General features: G+C 42.3%; 1 protein-coding gene and 1 long non-coding RNA gene across 5 annotated transcripts; one reads left to right on the top strand and one right to left on the bottom strand.

The window, feature by feature from the left end:
* Positions 1-4,807: 4,807 nt before the first annotated feature.
* On the bottom strand, positions 4,808-18,094 carry LOC103318161. Of its 4 annotated transcripts, none has more exons than XM_008219774.4 (11): positions 17,692-18,091; positions 14,685-14,986; positions 14,258-14,328; positions 13,803-14,079; positions 13,071-13,359; positions 11,418-11,939; positions 10,839-11,147; positions 10,509-10,773; positions 8,799-9,011; positions 5,576-5,791; positions 4,808-5,161 (listed from the first exon to the last, which is right to left on the bottom strand). In XM_008219774.4, the coding sequence occupies exons 1-11, from the start codon at positions 17,863-17,865 to the stop codon at positions 5,136-5,138; spliced, it is 2,664 nt and encodes an 887-aa protein (XP_008217996.1). In that variant the 5' UTR covers positions 17,866-18,091; the 3' UTR covers positions 4,808-5,135. The 4 variants fall into 4 exon arrangements, 3 of the variants coding, with proteins under 3 accessions (XP_008217996.1, XP_008217997.2, XP_008217998.1); XM_008219775.2 differs by having other exon boundaries at positions 14,692-14,986; positions 17,692-17,780; XR_513213.4 differs by lacking the exon at positions 4,808-5,161 and having other exon boundaries at positions 5,725-5,791; positions 8,799-9,000; positions 17,692-18,093.
* On the top strand, positions 5,790-6,412 carry LOC116415831. The gene is made up of 2 exons (XR_004226386.1): positions 5,790-6,100; positions 6,179-6,412. It is a non-coding gene; the product is annotated as an uncharacterized LOC116415831 (long non-coding RNA).
* Positions 18,095-18,427: the final 333 nt, after the last annotated feature.

Genomic DNA, 18,427 nt, shown 5'->3' with positions numbered 1-18,427 from the left:
CGTGTGTGCTGCGCGGGGACTGGAGTTGATGAGCTTCGTTATATTATACGTCGATCGCAGCTCCCTCTATGCGCCCACGCCCAGATCCCATTAATCTCGACTGTAGTATCTACTATTTTCATTAAAGGAGGAGCTACGCACACATCCGGGGTATTTTATGTAAGGCCATTTCGGCTTATAACGACGGCGCTCTACTTGTATTATATATATAGGGGCCAAAGTAACCCCTTGGATATACGGGATAATGGAAGAGGTTATGTCCTGCGCGTATCGAGTAGCGCGAAGCCATCCAACTTTGCCTCGTTCATATTATAATGCATGGGAGGCAGGCAGGCTCCTTTCGGGGAGAACTCAGACAAAAACTCATGAATAAGTTCCGCCGCAGACAAAGCCGCTTGGCACAGCGGGAATAATCTTGCCTCATTTGAATTTCCAATTGCTGATTCCGAGAGTGTAGCTCAACTATATACACACGCGCACAGTATCAAGGGGCGCGGCAGCGCCACGATGGCAAGTAAACGGTACGAATACAACGCCTTCGGGTTGGCAGCCAGCGCGACACTTATATACTTTGATATTGCCGTTTTTTCTATATATTTTAGCTTTTATTATGTGATTTACTGTATAGCACGCGAATCATTATGCCTCGCACACCGAAGCGCTGACTCGGATTAAGCTCGACCGTATAAGAGAGAGAGAGAGAGAGAGAGAGAGAGAGAGAGAGAGAGAGAGAGAGAGAGAGAGGAGGGAGTCGAGAGTAGGGAGCATGAGCGCGCTCGGAATATTAATTAATTACCATTCCAGTAGGTTGAGGAGTGCTTCCACCACTTTTTCCCACCGCGGGCTTTCCACGCCAATATTTCTCTTGCTCGCAACACCATTTCCGTCCAATGTGAATTCCCGCTGCCCCCCTCCGCGGCAGCCTGCAGCGGCCGAGTTAAGTTCGTTATCGATTTTCAAAGTTATCCAAGCTCGCGCATGCGCCCCAAGAACTACTCCCCTCCCACTGGGCATGTGTGCTTGACTTTGTTCGCTTCGTATGTATTTTTACGCGCAACCTCTCCAGGGATTGCGCGCGCACGTCCAATCCCGAATCCCAATCCTCGTGCTTCACTCCTCATTCCTGGAAACTCGATTTGCGTGCTACGCTTCGGGTGGGGTTGAGAGAGGGAGAGAAGGACAAAGCCTGGGTTGTTCGCGCGCTTCGTACGCCAGTTGTTCGGCGAGGAAGGGAAGGAGGAAGGTTGGCTCGCTAATAATGCAGGCCATTCGAATTACGGACCAAGTTCCGCCGCTCCTTTATTTTCTCCGCACATCGCTATGCAGCCGGCGCTCCCCACCGTGCAGCCCAATGCTTTGTGTACGCAACAATCTACCAACTGCGCTGCTGCTATATACAGCACAACTTTCTAAAGTTTCCAACGCTGTCGGTTCAAGCTATAACCCACTTGGCGCCGTTTTCTTTTATCCCTCTTTCTCCTCGCGCGTAGCTAAATGAGGAAACCTGAACCGTTAAGCATTCAGGCTTGGCGTCTTCGGTGTACGCAAAGTATTACTTATTATCGTTGTTGTTGAACCATTTCGATTGCGAAACGTGTTTTTTCCTTTTCCTCGTGGCGCAATTCGGCGCGGCGGAGAGTTGATTGCGGCTCGCGTTGCGCAACTCGTGCTGATTGAAAACGATTAATTTTTTTTCTTTTTGTTCTGCTAATGATGCTACTTTGTATAGTACTGATAACTCGTCAGCTAACGGTCTTACTTATCTTTATACTGTACATTATCGCGAAACTTTACTTAGCTGTTTCCATTCCCCGGAAAGTTTGTCAAAGGCAACTGAAGTGTAACTTTGTACGCGAGTTCACTGAATAATTTAAAGTTTCGCCGAGAGGAAGAAAAAACAACTCACAACTGGAGCGAAAGAGAAACTCGAATACCTCGCGCATGTGCCAGATAAAGCCGCTGCCTGGCCGTCAGTCTGAGTTATTAGAGTCGGGCCGATAATTGGAGCAAAAACGGCTGAACGCCGCGCAGCAACCCGACGGCTCTAATTGGTTCCGGCCAGTGGTTCTCATAGCGCGGTTGAAACTCAAGCGCTCTGCGCGCGGCCTGAATAAACAACCTCGCACATCCGACGCCCACCGCACTCGCATATAGGAATGCAGTGAGTCATTCTCCCTGCTGATTAATTTCTCCTTGGGAATAGCCTTGGAGACTTTCGAAAACGTCATGCTGGTAGATTGATCACGACCCTGAGTGGATAAATAACGATGCGTTGAAATTGATTTTTTCTTCTCGGCACGGCAACGCTGATTAAGTTTCTAGTTCTACTTTGAATTTATATGGCACTGGCAAAGGATTTCGAACGTTATGAGCAAATGCTTTTCCAATCGATCGGACGCCATTACGTGGCTACAGCGTAACGGCGGCCATTTTGTCGAACGCGTTCGGTCACGTGACATGCGCTAACTCGGTGGGAATACGTTCTAGCCATTTTAAATTTCCAGACAGCGAGAAATATAATATCCACATTCCTTACTCTTTTCGTTCGTAGAAAAAAAGGAGCTATGGAGTCCGGCAAACTCGTGATAGTGGCTTGGCTGTGTAGGTATAATAAAAAGAACCATAAAAGTATTTACAACGCGAGCGCAAGCGGCATTAAAAGAAGTTTTATCTCTATACCCACACATGCGTACGCACGTACGATCCCTAGCTGACTACGAAAGCCATTAATTCCACGGCGCGGCAATGTAAGGTTCCCATTGTGCGTGTGCGTATAAAGGACAGCGAATAAAAAGAAGTGAACCCAAAAGAAATACGACGGTATACAACCGCTATATCTTACTGGCTCCCCCCCCCCCCCGCCGCCATCGTCGTCGTCGTCTGAATCAACGAAAATTACAGAGCCCATGCGGGGCTTCGCTCGCTCACAATCGCTTGCTTTAACTCTCGCGGAACAAAGAGAAGGAGGAAACCTCACATCCGCAGAGTTTCTAATGGTAATAAGAGCCCCGGAAAGTATACCGTCCTTTTTTATCTCTCTTCCGTTGCAACACAAGCACCGAGATACCTTATAACGAGAACCGGTTCCCGAGCATTTTCTACCCCGGTATCTATTTATTTACGTGTACAGCGAAATCGTGAGCCAGAGAAAATCAAGGCTTCAAGTACGATCCTCTTTTCTATATACGTATACAGCATACAAGCCACGTTTCTCTCTCGTTCTTGCTTCAAAAGAGCGAGATAGAGATAGAGAGAACGGGCAGCCTTACAAGCCGGCAAAGTACGACGTCGCAGCTTTCCTGCTCAACGCCGAGGTGAGCTCTTCCTCTCTGGCTCTGTCTCTCTCTCACTCTCTCTCTCTCTCTCTCTCTCTATCTCCCTATCTCCCTCTGACCGCACTGTAGTGACGTGGTATAGTTTGCCGCCCCCTTGTCTCCCCCCTATCCCCGTCCGGATACTCTCAATCCTACTACTACTGCAACTACTAGCAGCCTGCAGCAATATTCCTCCGCGTGAACGAGAGAGGGGGGGGGGGGAGAAAGAGAGAGAGAGAGAGAGAGACATAGCGAGAGCTTTGGTTGCTAGGCAACGCGGCTGAAGTACCGTCCTGGTATCCGCTCGGGGCCGTAGAACTCTGCAGTCGTTATGTCTATGTATACGAGCGTGCATACCTATATATACACATACCCGAGCTCACACAGCGTGTGCGCGCATCAGTAAAGTGCTGAGAGAGCACATTTCTCAACTCTGGATGGCTGTTGAAAGTTGCGCGCGCGGTGCGCGCACGTTCGTCGCCTGCGACGTTGCCAACTGTCGCTGATGCCAACGTCGTATTCTCTCTCGCTCCATCATTCTCGATCATTGTTGTTTTTATCTCTCTTCTCGTGTTCACTCGCGGGAGAGGCTATTTTTAGAGCGCGCTTGCGACGTTGCAGCTGTACTTCCCCGTAAACTTTGGAGAGCCGTCGTTGCGGCCAGCCTCTCGTGGTGGGGGAGGCAAAAACCCCGCTGGTATAACCTCTCTCGGCGAGACGAAGGCGGATAAATGCTGTGTGTTTTAAGAGGGGGAGAAAGAGAGTTAGGTCGGACGATGAAAAAAACTCGAGCGCTGATGGGTTCTCTCTCGGCGTTCGGGCGCCGTTTTACGACCGTGGCGCAGTTAAATTGGCTTTCAGTTGAATTATGGGACGTGAAATATCGCCCCGCTGCCTTCTCTGATTTCTCAGTCCCTGCGGAGGCTACTTTTTTCTTTTTTTCTTTTTCTCTTTAGAAAAACGATCACACGGATCGCCGAACTGGAAGAATATAGCTTGGGAAGAATAATTTCGAATGCTACCAACTAATTTTAGATTTTTTCTCGTCGAATAACAGGATATTATTTATTGAATGATTAAATAAGAAGAACTCTGTATAAATGTTTAACACGTAATGACGAGAAGCTTGCTTCGACAAACTGGAATCACCTTGCATAAACGTTGAAGATACTCGTTTTTACTATGACAAAAAATTGCTATGCGCGATCGATGTTCCAACTGTTTTTGGATAACTCGCGTAGTCATTTCCAATGTAAACTAGTAGCGGTTACTACTTGATCCAAAAAGGTCGGTAATACGTACCCGAGGCTCGGCATAATAATAAAAAGCTACGCGATGGTTAATGTTCGTTGTACACGCAACATGAGATATGCCAGCCTGACAACAAAATTGTGATTAATCACCTGCACTTGTTCTTGGCCATATATAATCGCATGTGTAATTTCCTGGTGATTACGGCGTATACGAGTTTAGACTCTGAGTAACACCGCAGATATATTACTACCAAGTTTAGCACGTATTTTTTACTTGTATTTTTTTACATATTTCAACAGTACAACATATTCGATAACTTTTAGCGCCAATAAACTCATGATTTTTTTCAACATTTTCCATCGCCATAACAGTTAGAAACAAAAAAAAAGTCGTGCAACTTTATGACTCAGCACAGGAAATGCAAATCTAGTGTGGTCATACTTTCGCTTTACAACGAGAACTTGAATTATACTCTCATACAGAATTAAACTAATGTCGACAATTACGAAAGGACTTGGTTCCGTTCGGTCTTAAAATTTGCCACAGCCCTGGCACCATCTTCATGGACTAGCTCCAAAAGTTAGATAGCCAAACTGTTAAAAAAGACATGGCTTACGTAACATTTAGTGTTATTCATGGCAAATAATGATGACACGATGCACTACTTCAGATTTTTCGAATTAATGATTGAACCAAATTGTTATGGAAGTATTTTAAAAATATAAATAATTTATGCTACAGGTGTCATCAAGAAATCAAGGTTTTCAACATTGTTGAAAATCAAAGGGTTATTTTATCTCTGGAAAAAAAATTAAAAATTACAATCGAATTTGACATTTGAACTGAGAGAACAAGTTTTATAAAATCAAACTACCGATTTGGTATATGTCAGTCGTATAACCCAAATATACTAACAACTTTGATACGCGACAGAGTAATTTTGTTTAAGTGCATCCTGTGATAAAGCTATATGAAGCTACAATGATAAGAAAATAATGATACGAGACCTCCAGTGTTGTTGATTTTATCATCGCCACTGCCAGTTGGAATAACTTTGGTGTTTCTGTAGTAAGCAGCGACGTGTTTGTCGAGTTTTTGAACAGCCTTCATAGGATCGAGACTGGCGTTTTTCATCAAATCCGTGCCCGATTTTTTCCGATCCAAGGGCGACATCGGTATCAAGCGACGCTTCAGCGTTGATAAAGGAGATGGTTTTGCTAAAACTGATGAAAATTCAATCGAATCTGAATTTGTAATTCTGTGCCAGTAAAAAAGAACGTCGATAAAATATAAGACGCAGATCGCAAATTTATCGGGATGAAAAAATTCACTTGAGATTAGAAATTCAAGAGGCTCATACTGCAATGTCTGCAAAATTGATGCGCATGATTGTAAAACTTGTTGACTTCAAAGTTTAACGATAATCTTATCAGTATTGCGCAAGATTATCTGAAGTTAAAAGCACTCTTCAAAAATGATTTGACGTACGATATCATATTTTTAAAATGCCCTCAATAAGGCTAAATTAATAGGTCTTGAGAATAATAAAACATTTATCTAGATACTCAAAGACTTATCGAATAACTAATGCATTGTCTAATTTCCTATAGTAGCATTCATACATGAATTGACCGAGAGTACCGATGCAATATGCCCACATTATTAATGTACGACGAAAGGGATTGGACCCTCCTGAGGTAGAATTAATTGAGCCACATAACAACGTATACTGTCCACTGGTCGTTAATATAACTAACTCTCGTATATCTTTTTATCCATTATGCTACGAATTTCATCACATATGTAGAAAAATAAATAATAAATTAATTATAGAAAATTCAAAATCATAAAACATGCATTTAATTTGATTATGCATACATATTTTTAATGAAAATGTAAATTATAGAAGTGTGCAATGTTGAAATTGCGTATTCATCTATGCGGAATGACTCATACAGTTTTATTTAAAGCTTACAATGTATATTAGCTGAGTGCGCTTAATGGCTGCCTCAGAAAAGCTTTTAAGAGATATTACACAGCATACGGCTTGATCAATTGTAAAGAAATATAATTGAAATTTAAATTACAACATTAGTCGAGGAGCAGTGTAGATGGATTGAAAGTTGTAAAACAAGTTTGTAGTGGAATTGTAAAAATGTTATATGATCGTTAGATATAATATACAAGCATAATTTATTCCTGATTTCGAAATTATTGAAGTTTTGAATAAAATTTAAAGCTATTTTAATGTCTACCCAAGGCAGTCTGTTGGTCATATTGAACGTATACGACATTATTGACCATTTGAAAACTAGGATGCCAATCACGTTAACCAAGGCTGAGCAGAGCTCATTGAACACGTCATGAGTCAACGCATGTTCGATTAAGTAGCTACGGTTTTGCCAAGTAATTTTTTTGTTGCCTTTAGCGTAGTTTCAAAGTCTGTGACCTCGCGATAATTTACTAAAAAGCTTTCATTATGTGTACGTGCAGAATACGCATTTCTATTTATATACTTTATTAACCAAGAATTTTGAAATGGCAATTTATATGTATTATTATACGAGACCATTATTCTCTGATGACGAATAATTAATTACACAGGGCTACAACCAACTTGGAACTTAAAATTACTTTAACTAGCTAAATGGGTTGATTCATTGATTGAGTGAAACATAATTATAGATCCCCCGTAATAAGATAGGGTTTATAAGAGGGCCATGAAAGAAGCTTAGTTGAAGGAAAATCTCTATGTTTAAAAATGTTTATAATGCATATTATTGAAGTTAGTGATGATTTACATATTTCAAAAGCTTGTAGCTCAGCGGCCTTCAAAGTATGAAAGAATCAAATATCCTACTGTTTTGAATAATTTTCTATTTCTATCAAAATATTTTATTTTGGTAATTAACAGCAACAGATGTAATATTATCACAGGTCGACGGAACTTTATACCTTTGTATTTGTTATTCCGAGGTAGAGCTACTCAGTAATTTTTTCGAAAAATTTCTTTGCATCGATATGCTTTCATAACCTTATTTTCCTAAAAATTAGAGATTCGAAAGGTATCGTATGCAAATGCCACTCAAGTGCATAACCACTAATCATTTAAGCTAACCGGTTGTCAGAAAATATGTTTCATGAGACACAAAATAAAAAGAATTCTTATAACTAGAAAAAATTATAGAAACTTTTTTCAATTTAAAACATATTAAATACTGGTGAAAATGGATGAAAATTTAAAACTTATTATTTTTAATTTTTTATAGTTTTTCTACGCGTTATTCAAAAAATCGCGAAATCCTGAAATCCTCCTGGAAAAATTTATTTGTATAACAAAGGTAATAAAAAATTGAGTTAAGTAATATTAGAACTGCTATTTTTAACAGTAGAAAATTATTAAATAAAAAAATCCGTGAAAAACTCAAAAATTTTTGCATATTATTTGAAAAATTATTATTATAAATCAATTATTAAATTTATCGAAATAATGGATAATTTTTTTATAAAATCAAAGTTGAATTTTTTTGTAGAACTATAGAGGTGTAAGAATAATTGGTTCTAAAATAGGTTTATTATTTTCATGCTCGAACTGTTTTGAAACATATTTTTTATATGGTATTTATTTATCGTATACGCGCAATTTGTTCGTGTTACATATCGTCGCTCCTAACGAAGACTAGTACATTAGGCGCTCTTGCATCGTAAAAAATTCCGAAATCCATCAAAATATTCAGTTTCAAAATTTTTAAATTTAATAACTTATTAAATTATTAACTTTACAAAATTTGTAATATTTACCAAAATTTTTTTTAATTTTGGATTTTTCTACGATGCTGGAAAGCCAAATGCACGATTTTTCCCGGTAGGAGTGCGAAATGTATTAGTTTGAAGAAATTAGAGAAATGCAGATGTACTAGTCTTCGTTAGAAACGACGATATATGTGCGTACCACACATTATATGAGAAACGGCTCAGGAAAGAATTGTGTCCACAGAAGTATTCTTGTATTGATAATAGTAGCTATAAGGTAAAAGAGAAAGGATTTTGAAAACCAGCACACGACAAACTGTATTGGTACATCAGGCACATGATACCTATAATCCCATGAGGAATTTCTGTATGTCAACATTATTACTTTTTCTAGAAAACAGAACAAAGTCTATGAAACTACTCCTATCACAAAAGTACCTATATTTAAACAAAACTGTTCGCAATACAGCAACTAACCAATTTTGTCTCCGGATGCACCCCTTATTGTGTTCTTCGACTCCCGTCCATATCCAGGGCTGTTGCTAGTACTGATCGCGGACAATCTCTTGGCAATGATGACCGGTCGCAAGCTCCCCTCGCTCGCTGCCCGATGGACCACCTTTGCCGGAAATGAAGCCCCGACTTTCTCGGCTCTCAAAATCTTGATTTTCTGCTGAGGCTGCTTGTTACCTTACAATTCGCGCGGAATAATGTACATTTGGCGTGGTCATCAGATTGGTATCGATTTACGATTTCTTTTTTTGCCAGAGAGAGAGAGTGAGAGAGAGAGAGAGAGAGAGAGAGAGAGAGAGAGAGAGAGAGAGAAGTTTCTGTATCTATCTTTTGAGATTTTGAAGAAGGTTGTTCATCAGTCTAAAAGGTAACAGTCAAGAAAGTTTACTTTTTCTCTGCTAAAAAGATTAATTCTACTCTATATAAATTAAAAATTTGTATTTTTCATTTTATCGAGATAGAAAACTAGCTAATACTGAAGACTTGTTTATTGAATTGAAGAATTGATCTGACGAAATGGGACGTTATATAAAATTCAAACTGTTATATATTTTTCAACGGTAAAATTTCGTGATTCTGCTCCAGTCAGACAGGAGTTTCGCGTACATTCTCTTTGTGCGTTAATCAATCGCCGATACAGTCCTAATGAAATTAAAAGTCGGCGCAATCTGTTTTCCATTATTGTCCGTCTCGCAGGCGATAAAGGGTTGCAAATTCCCAAGTGGCAAACCTCTCAAACTTCTCATTTTGAACGTCGCGAAAAGGGTAACTTCAAACGTTTGGTCCAATGTGTCTCGAGTACGACTTCGCGTTTGATGATTATCGGTATTCGCTAGCCGTGTACAGCTAATAAAATTAAAAGTCGACTCGCGATGTGTCGAAAAACGTTTTATACCGAGAGCCAACGTATAGAATTAAAACGAAACTTTCATTATCAAACGAAATGCGTCAACGAACGCATTTGTTATTCTGTCACAGGGTCTAAATAAAGAATTCCATCGCATAGACGTAAAGAAAACTTTATTACACCGATTAACAGATATGCATACAGCAATGCGACTATAAAAGTAGAATGCACAGATGCAAAAAAGCTGAATCAACTTCTTCCCTCAATTCTCACATAAATTATTACATCGATCAATAACATAATACATCCACAGACAATCTACAGACTACACTGGCGCCGCACATAACTGGAACAGAACATTGACGCCTTTGAGAATTATTACTATGTATGTACGCTGAAGAACAGTATATCGAGCGCACTCGTGCCAATAACGTGCCGTGTTATTTTCCAAGCGCATCGTACCGCGCTGCTGTTGCAATAACTGCGACTGTGTACGACTGTAGAGTATAATTACGAGCACTTGTGACAATATGCACCACGTATGTTTCGCGGACTGTTTACGCGCGTCTATACAACTGAGCAAATTTTCATCAAACGCAGGCTATTGACAAATTATCGCGTTACGCAAAACTTTGAGCGCCTCTTCGATGCACAGAAAAGCTGTAGACAAGTAACCAAGTTTTTTTTGCCAAAGCGATGGAAATTCTTACGCAAAAGAAACAGCCAGGTCCTCCCGCAGAAACCCTCTCACCCGTGGGAATTGGACTCTAATAAAAGCAATCTTCTCTAATAATATAGTGACTTTTCTCTCTCTCTCGATTTGTTACCTTTTTCGTTGCCGTCGTCGACGACGACGACCACGTCGGCGGCTTCGCTCGTCTCTTTGGAGGACCTGCTGTACTTTCCAAACCCCGACGACGAGCTGTGGTCGCGCGTCTCTTCGGCCTCGTCGTCGTCGTCGTGGTCGTCGTCGTCGCCGTCGCCGTTCGAGTTGCCGGTCGACCGGGCGTGAAGGAGGCTTTCTTGCTCGAGGCCTATGCTCTCGGAGCTCTCGGCGTTTTTGTACTGTTCGAGAGCTTGTTGCTCCAGTTCCTGTCGATCAAAATTTTCGTCGAGGGATCGCTAGTTGGCGTTTCGAGAGGAGATCAAATCGCTACCTGGTATCTCAGTGCGAGGCACTCCTCGGACGTCCGGTACTGCTCCATGGCTTGTCTCTCGAGCTCGTCGTACCTCTTCTCGAAGCGCACGTCGTCCTCGTCATCGTCTCGACTCGATGGGCTCGCAGTCGAGCTTTCCAGTACGTCCCGGTAGAGACGCTTTCTCGAAGCTTCGGTCAGCTCGTCGTCGGCCGATTGCGAGGTTCTGCGACTCCCGCTGCCGCTGTTGGTGCTGCAGGCCAGGTCCTCGCTCCTCGTGATCGGAAGTCGCGGTACAGTGCTCACTGTCACGAACTCCCTCTCTCTTTTCTGATGGCGAACGAGGAGTACAGGCTCGGATGCATTGTTTTATTCTCAATGATTCGGTTCGATTGAGCATGAACTGCTGATAAACTCGAAAAAGAACAAAAAGAATGTATAAATCATGCACACAGCACGAACATCTCCGAGCTGTCACATATTTCAGGATAATTCTATCCCCGGGGACGCATACTCATACTCCTCTCACTCATCACCCGTACGTCACCCCCCTTATTGGCTGTGCAAACGAACCAACGAGCGCTAAGACCCATCCATTACCGGCTGGCATCCCTTGTCGAGCCATCTCGTCGAGTAGCCCTCAGCCTTGGCGCTCGACTGTCCTTTCCCCGCCGTCTCGCTGAAGGCCTTTTTCGCGGCTTTGCCCTGGTTGCGTCTGACCTTCATCGCGCTCTTGGTCAGCAGGATCAGATTGCTAAAGTCCACGCCCTGGCTCTTCTTGCGCTGGCCGTACTCCTGGCCCGATTTTCCCGACTGCTGTTGCTGGGGCCTCTGGTACACGGGGATGGGAGAGGGCTTGCCGACCGTGGACTCGTGGATCTTGATGGGTCGGTGGACCACCGCTGGTTGGGCTTGCGGCGCCGGAGTTGGAGGCATCATCGAGCAGTTCGGTGGCAGTGATGCAGCCCCCGGGAGTTGGTGGATGTGGATCGGCCCTGGGGGGAGTAGGCGCTGCTGGGCCCACGTCGGGGGGGGCCAGACGAGCGCACTCACCAGTGGGGTTGGGACCATCGGGACCACCGGGACCACCGGGACCACCGGGACCACCGGGACCACTCGGTTCTGGGATGAGATCGTGGGCGAATAAAGGAAACATTGACATTTCTTTGCTCGCGACTCCATATCCTTATAGAATTTTGTCCTGGGTCTGTTTTTTCGTTGAATATGTAAACAAAACATTGAGTACAACATTTTTTATCTCAAATGATCAGTGAAATAATGTTTAATTCGATGCGCCTTATACTCGAGGATGCTTATATTCAGGCATTCTCTGAAGGCGTTCAGCAATAAAATCGATAAATAAATGATTTTGGTGTGGCTGGATTGCTGTCATAATTTATTTCACAAGGCTCATGTTGACTTCTTTTCGCCTGCATCAGCTTATGCTTTTCTTCCAATAAGTATTATATACGCGAAATGTAAGCCAACAGCGAACGAGCTCTAGTTTGAACATTTGAATGATTTCTATTGATAATAAGAAAAGATAAAATGGAGTGGAATGGAAAAGTCGGTAACATCGCTATAGCTAGAAAGTCAATAAAATTATCGATACAATTGGCTTTGGCGAGTTCGGAAACTTCACTTTTAGACATATTTATATGTTTTCAACTTGTAATCATACCGCGCATAAATAATTAAAGATATTTTTTTGCTAGGCCGATCAAAAGTTGCGCCAAACACAAAGCCGCTGTAAATATATAAATTCGCTTGAAACGAACAGGCTCGTGTGTACACCTATATATGAAAATGACAATTTCGAAGCCCATGCGACGGGTCGCTCGTTAATGCTGCACCCGCAATATTTTCATTTTAGCATATATACGAGCCAAGCCGGGAAATGCCGCCGTTTTGACGCGGTATAATGCCAAGTAGCATAGTATATGTTACGCCCTCATCAAAGTACTGTAACATAGCCCTGTTTGCGTCATTCTGTACATACGCTAGAGTCTAGCGTACGCGGATGTGTTTGAACTAAGCAAATGCCAAAAATTCATTCATTAGGGGTCATAGAAATCCTGCTTATATTCTCACGATTCGGAAATCTGTAAGTAAGTATATACAGATACTTTAGGATAGAATAAATGAAAGCCACCTTCTCAGGGATAGATAATGAAAATAAAACCACATGCTGATATAAGCCAGACGATTCCTTATCTTAAGTAGAAGAAAAAAGAGCCCAAAATCCGTATATACTTGATAAACGGCAACTGCCTTCCTGCCAGCCACGTGGCCCTTGTACGGAAACATTTCGTCCTGATAAGGACTGCTGTCCGAAGCCAGGGTCGGGACGGCGTAAAAATGGATCGGCTTAGCTTGCTGCTGCTGCTCTTCGAGACAGGGCCACGTGTTCGGTCCTTTGGGAAAGAATTCCGGCACGTCGACGCACAGGGCTGCCAGTGGCGCTGTTACCGGAGAGTTGACTCGCTGCTGCTGGACTATGTTCAGCGTCTGATGCATGTACGAGTACTGACAGCGGCTGGCCCTGCGTACGAGGGTGAATTTAGAAGGGATCATTTGGCCAATTTTTCGATTGGAATCAACATAAGGAGAAGCGAGATCCTGATTTTGGAGTATGCCTTTTTCATTAGATTATTTATCGAGGTTTTTACAGGTTTCAAATTCAAATTCATTAATTGGACGACTTAAAAAATGACCCCATATTATATGAATAGCCATACACTTTCACGAATTCACGAACTCCTTTGGGCGACCGCAAAGATTGCGGTTTTACGTGCTTTCGAGACGACGGCGACAAAGCCCCTCTCGCACCACAGCGGAATTAAAAGGCTCGTAAACTAGCCAAAATATCGTTTTCAAGCTGACTTGAATAATTCGTCTGTTCAGGGCACTGATTAGTCAGAGGCTATATATATATATATATATATATATATATATATATAAATATATTGCTTTAGCTATACATACGGCAATCTCAGTCGTTCGTTCTGGAAGCTCGAGTGGGTCAGCTGGAGCTCGCTGACCCTCCTGGCCGTGGCCGTCGGCCTCAACATCCCCAGCTCTCTCTGGCACTGTCTCAGCGTCCTCGTGCTCGGGGTCGAGTTCAAAGCCGCCGAGCTGGTTCGCCAGAGACTACGGACGGCCTCGTTGAAGATCCGACCCTCGAGCTGAGCCTCCGAGACGTTCGTCACGCTGAAACGACGCGGGGCCGTCGACTCGTCCGAGTAGCTGTTGGAAGTTTCACCTGACGGAGAAGGACGGAATTTTGCAGCTCGAAAAGCTCGCGAATTTCGCGCTGGCAGAAGTTGTCGCTGTCCGAGAGGAGTTCGAGGTGCTTCTTGTTTCAACATTAGTCTCGAGAGCTATACTGGCTCGGAGATGTTGTGTGTTGCCATAAAGTGAGAGATGGTTTTGCTATTTACTCGATTTTTCCTTGGCTCTGCGCTCCTCGGCTTTTCGGGATGACTTTAGCGCTCCACTCGGCTTCGAGAGCCTGGAAAAATAAAGTCATACGCAATAAAGCATCATTTGGCGCCAGATTAGCTTCAATTGCAGCGACTTGACTTCTTGAAGCGAGTTCCGAGTCTGCCCGTATTCGGCCGATTCTACTTATACGGAACAGTCATCGAACTGATTTAACTGATTTTATCGCCGCATTTTACGCGACAAAACGTCGAAATTCACCGTATGCAATTATAAAACTAGCGAATTATTATTATAATTAAAAAAGCGGAATTCGATATCTGCACTCGCCGTGCGAGAATTTTTCAAATATTTCGACGTAAAGCGCACTAAAACTCACGTTACATCACTAATACAGTCAAGCTATTGCATATCATATGGACTAACGATCTACATCTCCGTCTCGAGCGTTTGCGGGCCTCCTCGGCCCAGGCGACAAACTCCTCGACCTCGTCGAGCATCCACGACTCCTTGTCCCTCCCCTTGGACTCTCCATTCGTCGTTTCCGGCGATTCGTCCCTCCGACGTTTCTCCTCTTCCAAGTCCTCTTGTGGCGGCTCGTTCTCGTACTCGAAGTCGCCGTAGATGGCCAACCGCGAGTCCGGTATGACATCGCGTACCCGACTCCGTGGCTCGTGTCGCTGCTGCTGGCTCTCGAGCTCCGCATATCTGGCGGCTATCTGGTTGCTCTGTTTAAGGGAGGTTCGACAAATCATGCGGAGGACTCGGTTTAGTTTATATCCAATTTTTTACATCGTTTTTCAGTAGAATTTCATCAGCCTCGAGTAACGCGATGGCTGCGCCATTCCCTGCGCCTTTAAATCCTATATCTCTAGTCGTCCGATTGGTCGGTTTAGAAAGGGCGCAGGTGCGGTTCGATTTTGAATTCGAATTCGTATTTTACGAGAACGACGAGTAAAGCCATAATTATACTTGTAATATATGCAATGAGATATTAGGATGATATTCGAACATCACTTACTGATACTTGCCTAAATAAAAAGCCAAAAACTAAGAGTCACTTAGTGCCGATTCATAGATACACGCAAGAAACGCGAAAATCGTTCGTGTGTTACAAAAACTTGATTTTAACTGTAACTGCGTGACGCGAAGCGTCTAATAATAAGTTAGTCAGTCTGTATACTGATTCATAAGAAGGGCTGGTACTCGGGTGATGAACACAAAGAGCAACTTGATGCAGGCTGTTCTCGTTTATTTACGCAGAGGTTCGATGAAAAATATTGAACTTTATAAAATCAAAGACATCATAATATTAGGTACAAGCAAAAGCTGGTTCAATAAATTTAAATCATAAATAATGCATATCTAACAAAGATTCCCAAATTTTCAGAACGCCCGTTTGAGGCTTTCCCGCACTCAAACTTGTTGTCGCAGTTTTATTGTAGAATCCAGTTTTACAAATTTATTGAAAATACCAAGTTTTATTTTATACATTTACGATTATTGTTTTCTAAAAAACGATGTAAAATATCCCCTTGTTGTACATTGTACAACAAGGGGAGAAAATAAGCTATGTCAAGCGTGCCCTAAGCCTTCGGCGCCCTCGACTCCGACTCGTGCTGAACTCCTCACCCGAGTCTGACATAGCTTTTATTACCGTGTTACACACCGTGTTTTTTCTAACACAAGGGCGTGAAAGGGACTTTTTTATGCGCGCAAGTTGGGTAGGAGATCCTGCATTTCAAGTCGTGCACAACAAATTTGAGAAATTTGAGAATTCTGAAAGAATAAAAAAAATTTCTCACCGCTTGAGCTTAAATTTTTTCTAACACGCTTGGAATGGACGATTTTCCACGCTACTTTTAGGCATGAAGAAAGGCCCATTTCATGCGCGTGTTGGGAAAGAGTATTGCAGTAAAGCAAAATTGCCACAATAATTATCAAGAAGTCTCACAATTAACTTTGATCATGCGTATTTTAATTTTGATCTCGACTGTTTGAGCGATGATTAATCAACTAACTGTTTTCATGAATTCTCGTTTGTATAATAAAGTCGGTTATCTATATTCTATCTAAAAATACTTGGTTAAATATAAAGTATAATTTGTCATAATAAATGTAGATTGTTGACAATTAATTCATTAATTTTAAGATGATAACATTACCAATGCGTGCTGAAAATATATGTTCATGCATGTACACGTGCAACATAATGTTATAAATATATGCTATAATTAAAGTATACTAATCGCAATGGATACCGAATTTAATTAGCGACGGTGAAATGAAAACTGAAAATACCCAATATATACTTTCGTATCTATGATTCTTCTACGCGGCATCGCTAAATTTGCGCTAAACTCAAATATAATTCGAGTGATTTTTCACTCTTTCAAATTTAGAGAGAGAGAGAGAGAGAGAGAGAGAGAGAGAGAGAGAGAGAGAGAGAGAGAGAGAGAGAACAACGTATAATACCGTAGTAGCCGTTTATTACGACTTCTTGAGGAAAAAATAGTCGTCAAGGGATTTTAATGATGGCTGTAAGCGCTTTGAAACTCGCCGAATTCATTCGCGCTGTTAATTTCGCGTAAAATAGAGATAATAATGTGTCAAGAAAAAAAATGTTTGCTCTTTTAATTCAAAATAACGATGAGCTGCGTTTAGAAGGTTGAACATTTTATACGTGCGGCTATACGACTTGTCTACTTTTCATTCTTTTTCCCCATACGCTCGAGGCCAATTCTAGAGCTGCTCAACACACAACCTGTCTTAATTAAGAATGTCCTCGTATGCGTATTTTTGGATTTTAGATAACCAAGCGAATTAAGCTTCATTAGAGGAATACGTTTTTCTTTTGGCTTTATAACTCGTCAAGCCTTAATTTCATCGAGGTTCTTTTTATTCGACGCTGTCTAGAAAACGAGCGTTTGATTTTCTGATGTGAATCCTGATACGCTGCACTGTAATTTCTCAAATTAATTTCTCACTGGTGTGAACCTCATTTTCCACCTGATCTAATTTCAACTATGGAAATGTGTCCCAGAGTTAAGATCTACAACGCAGTAAACGCTTTGCATATTAACGAGATCAAACCTTTTTAAGGCTTATAGTATGCAGCTAGTATTACGCCACATTCATGTCTTTGCAAAACGATGATATTCATATAAAAGCAACACTTGTGCGAGCCGATTTTCAAAAACCCTTTTAAAATGTCAACAACTTACTTTCCAAGTGAAAAATTTCACGATTCAACAGTCGAGGTTATGGCAAAATAAAAAAATCATCTTGAAAAAAAACGCCTTGAAATAATCGCATACCGAATCCGGCCGCGCAGCTCGATAAAGTAGAGATCTCGCGCACCAACGCGAACGAATATACGGAAATTCCCGCCACGAAATTCAAACTCGCGCAAGCTCCGCTCTCTCTCTCTCACCCGTATCCATAAAGCTCGATTGAGCTTGCGATAGGTCTCGTCCTGTCCGCTAGGCGCCCAGATGCCGTCGGCGATGAGGCCGACGTTGGCGCGAGCTGACCTCAGAATCTCGTCTTGAGTGCCACTACAGCTGTTGTTATCCTCGTGCGACGACTGCAGGACCGATGCGAGCATTATATCCGCTCATGGTACCGAGAATCAGGACCTTCCGCGAAACGGCATTTCTTTCCCAGACGAACGTGAAACGTGATTTCGCTCTGCGTTTGCTTATTCTTATTACTTTTTTGCTGACGAATTATCGGAGGGCTGCAGGAGAACGGTTAGCTTATGCGGGCAGTCACACGTCGAGAACAATGACAGGGGAATCAGCAGCTTGATATTCGTCGCTTTGACACTCACTGCTTCCTTCAATGCATTATATCGTATATATTCCGTGGAATGCGCGCACCTAAAGCATTTAAAATAAATTTTCTCATCTATTTACAGAGCACGTGCGCGTTGATGCTCTTGAAAGTGTGTACGACGGCTCCATCCGAGTATTATACACGCACTATCCCGAAAAAAGTATCATAATCCTCTTATATCTACCGCAGAGTGTATACAAACAGTTAATTTGCAGCCTCCTAGGTCAACGGGTTCTATGCGAAAACAGTGTGCAAAAATTAATTTTGATTATATCTCGAAAACGGCTTAACGTACTGTAAAATGGCCTGCACCAGTCGAAAGAGAGTTCGAT

This window comes from Nasonia vitripennis, chromosome 1, assembly GCF_009193385.2.
Source record: "Nasonia vitripennis strain AsymCx chromosome 1, Nvit_psr_1.1, whole genome shotgun sequence".
Classification (NCBI taxonomy): domain Eukaryota; kingdom Metazoa; phylum Arthropoda; class Insecta; order Hymenoptera; family Pteromalidae; genus Nasonia; species Nasonia vitripennis.
The sequence above is the reverse complement of the archived record's forward strand: the minus strand, read 5'-3'. Positions and strand labels throughout refer to the sequence as shown.

Coding starts and splice junctions, on each gene's coding strand:
- LOC103318161 (XM_008219774.4), bottom strand. CDS start 17,865: ATGCTCGCATCGGTCCTGCAGTCGTCGCACGAGGATAACAACAGCTGT. Junction 13,360..13,802: donor AACGAACGACTGAGATTGCC/GTATGTATAGCT, acceptor CCTCGTACGCAG/GGCCAGCCGCTGTCAGTACT. Junction 5,792..8,798: donor TGCATCCGGAGACAAAATTG/GTTAGTTGCTGT, acceptor AATTTTCATCAG/TTTTAGCAAAACCATCTCCT.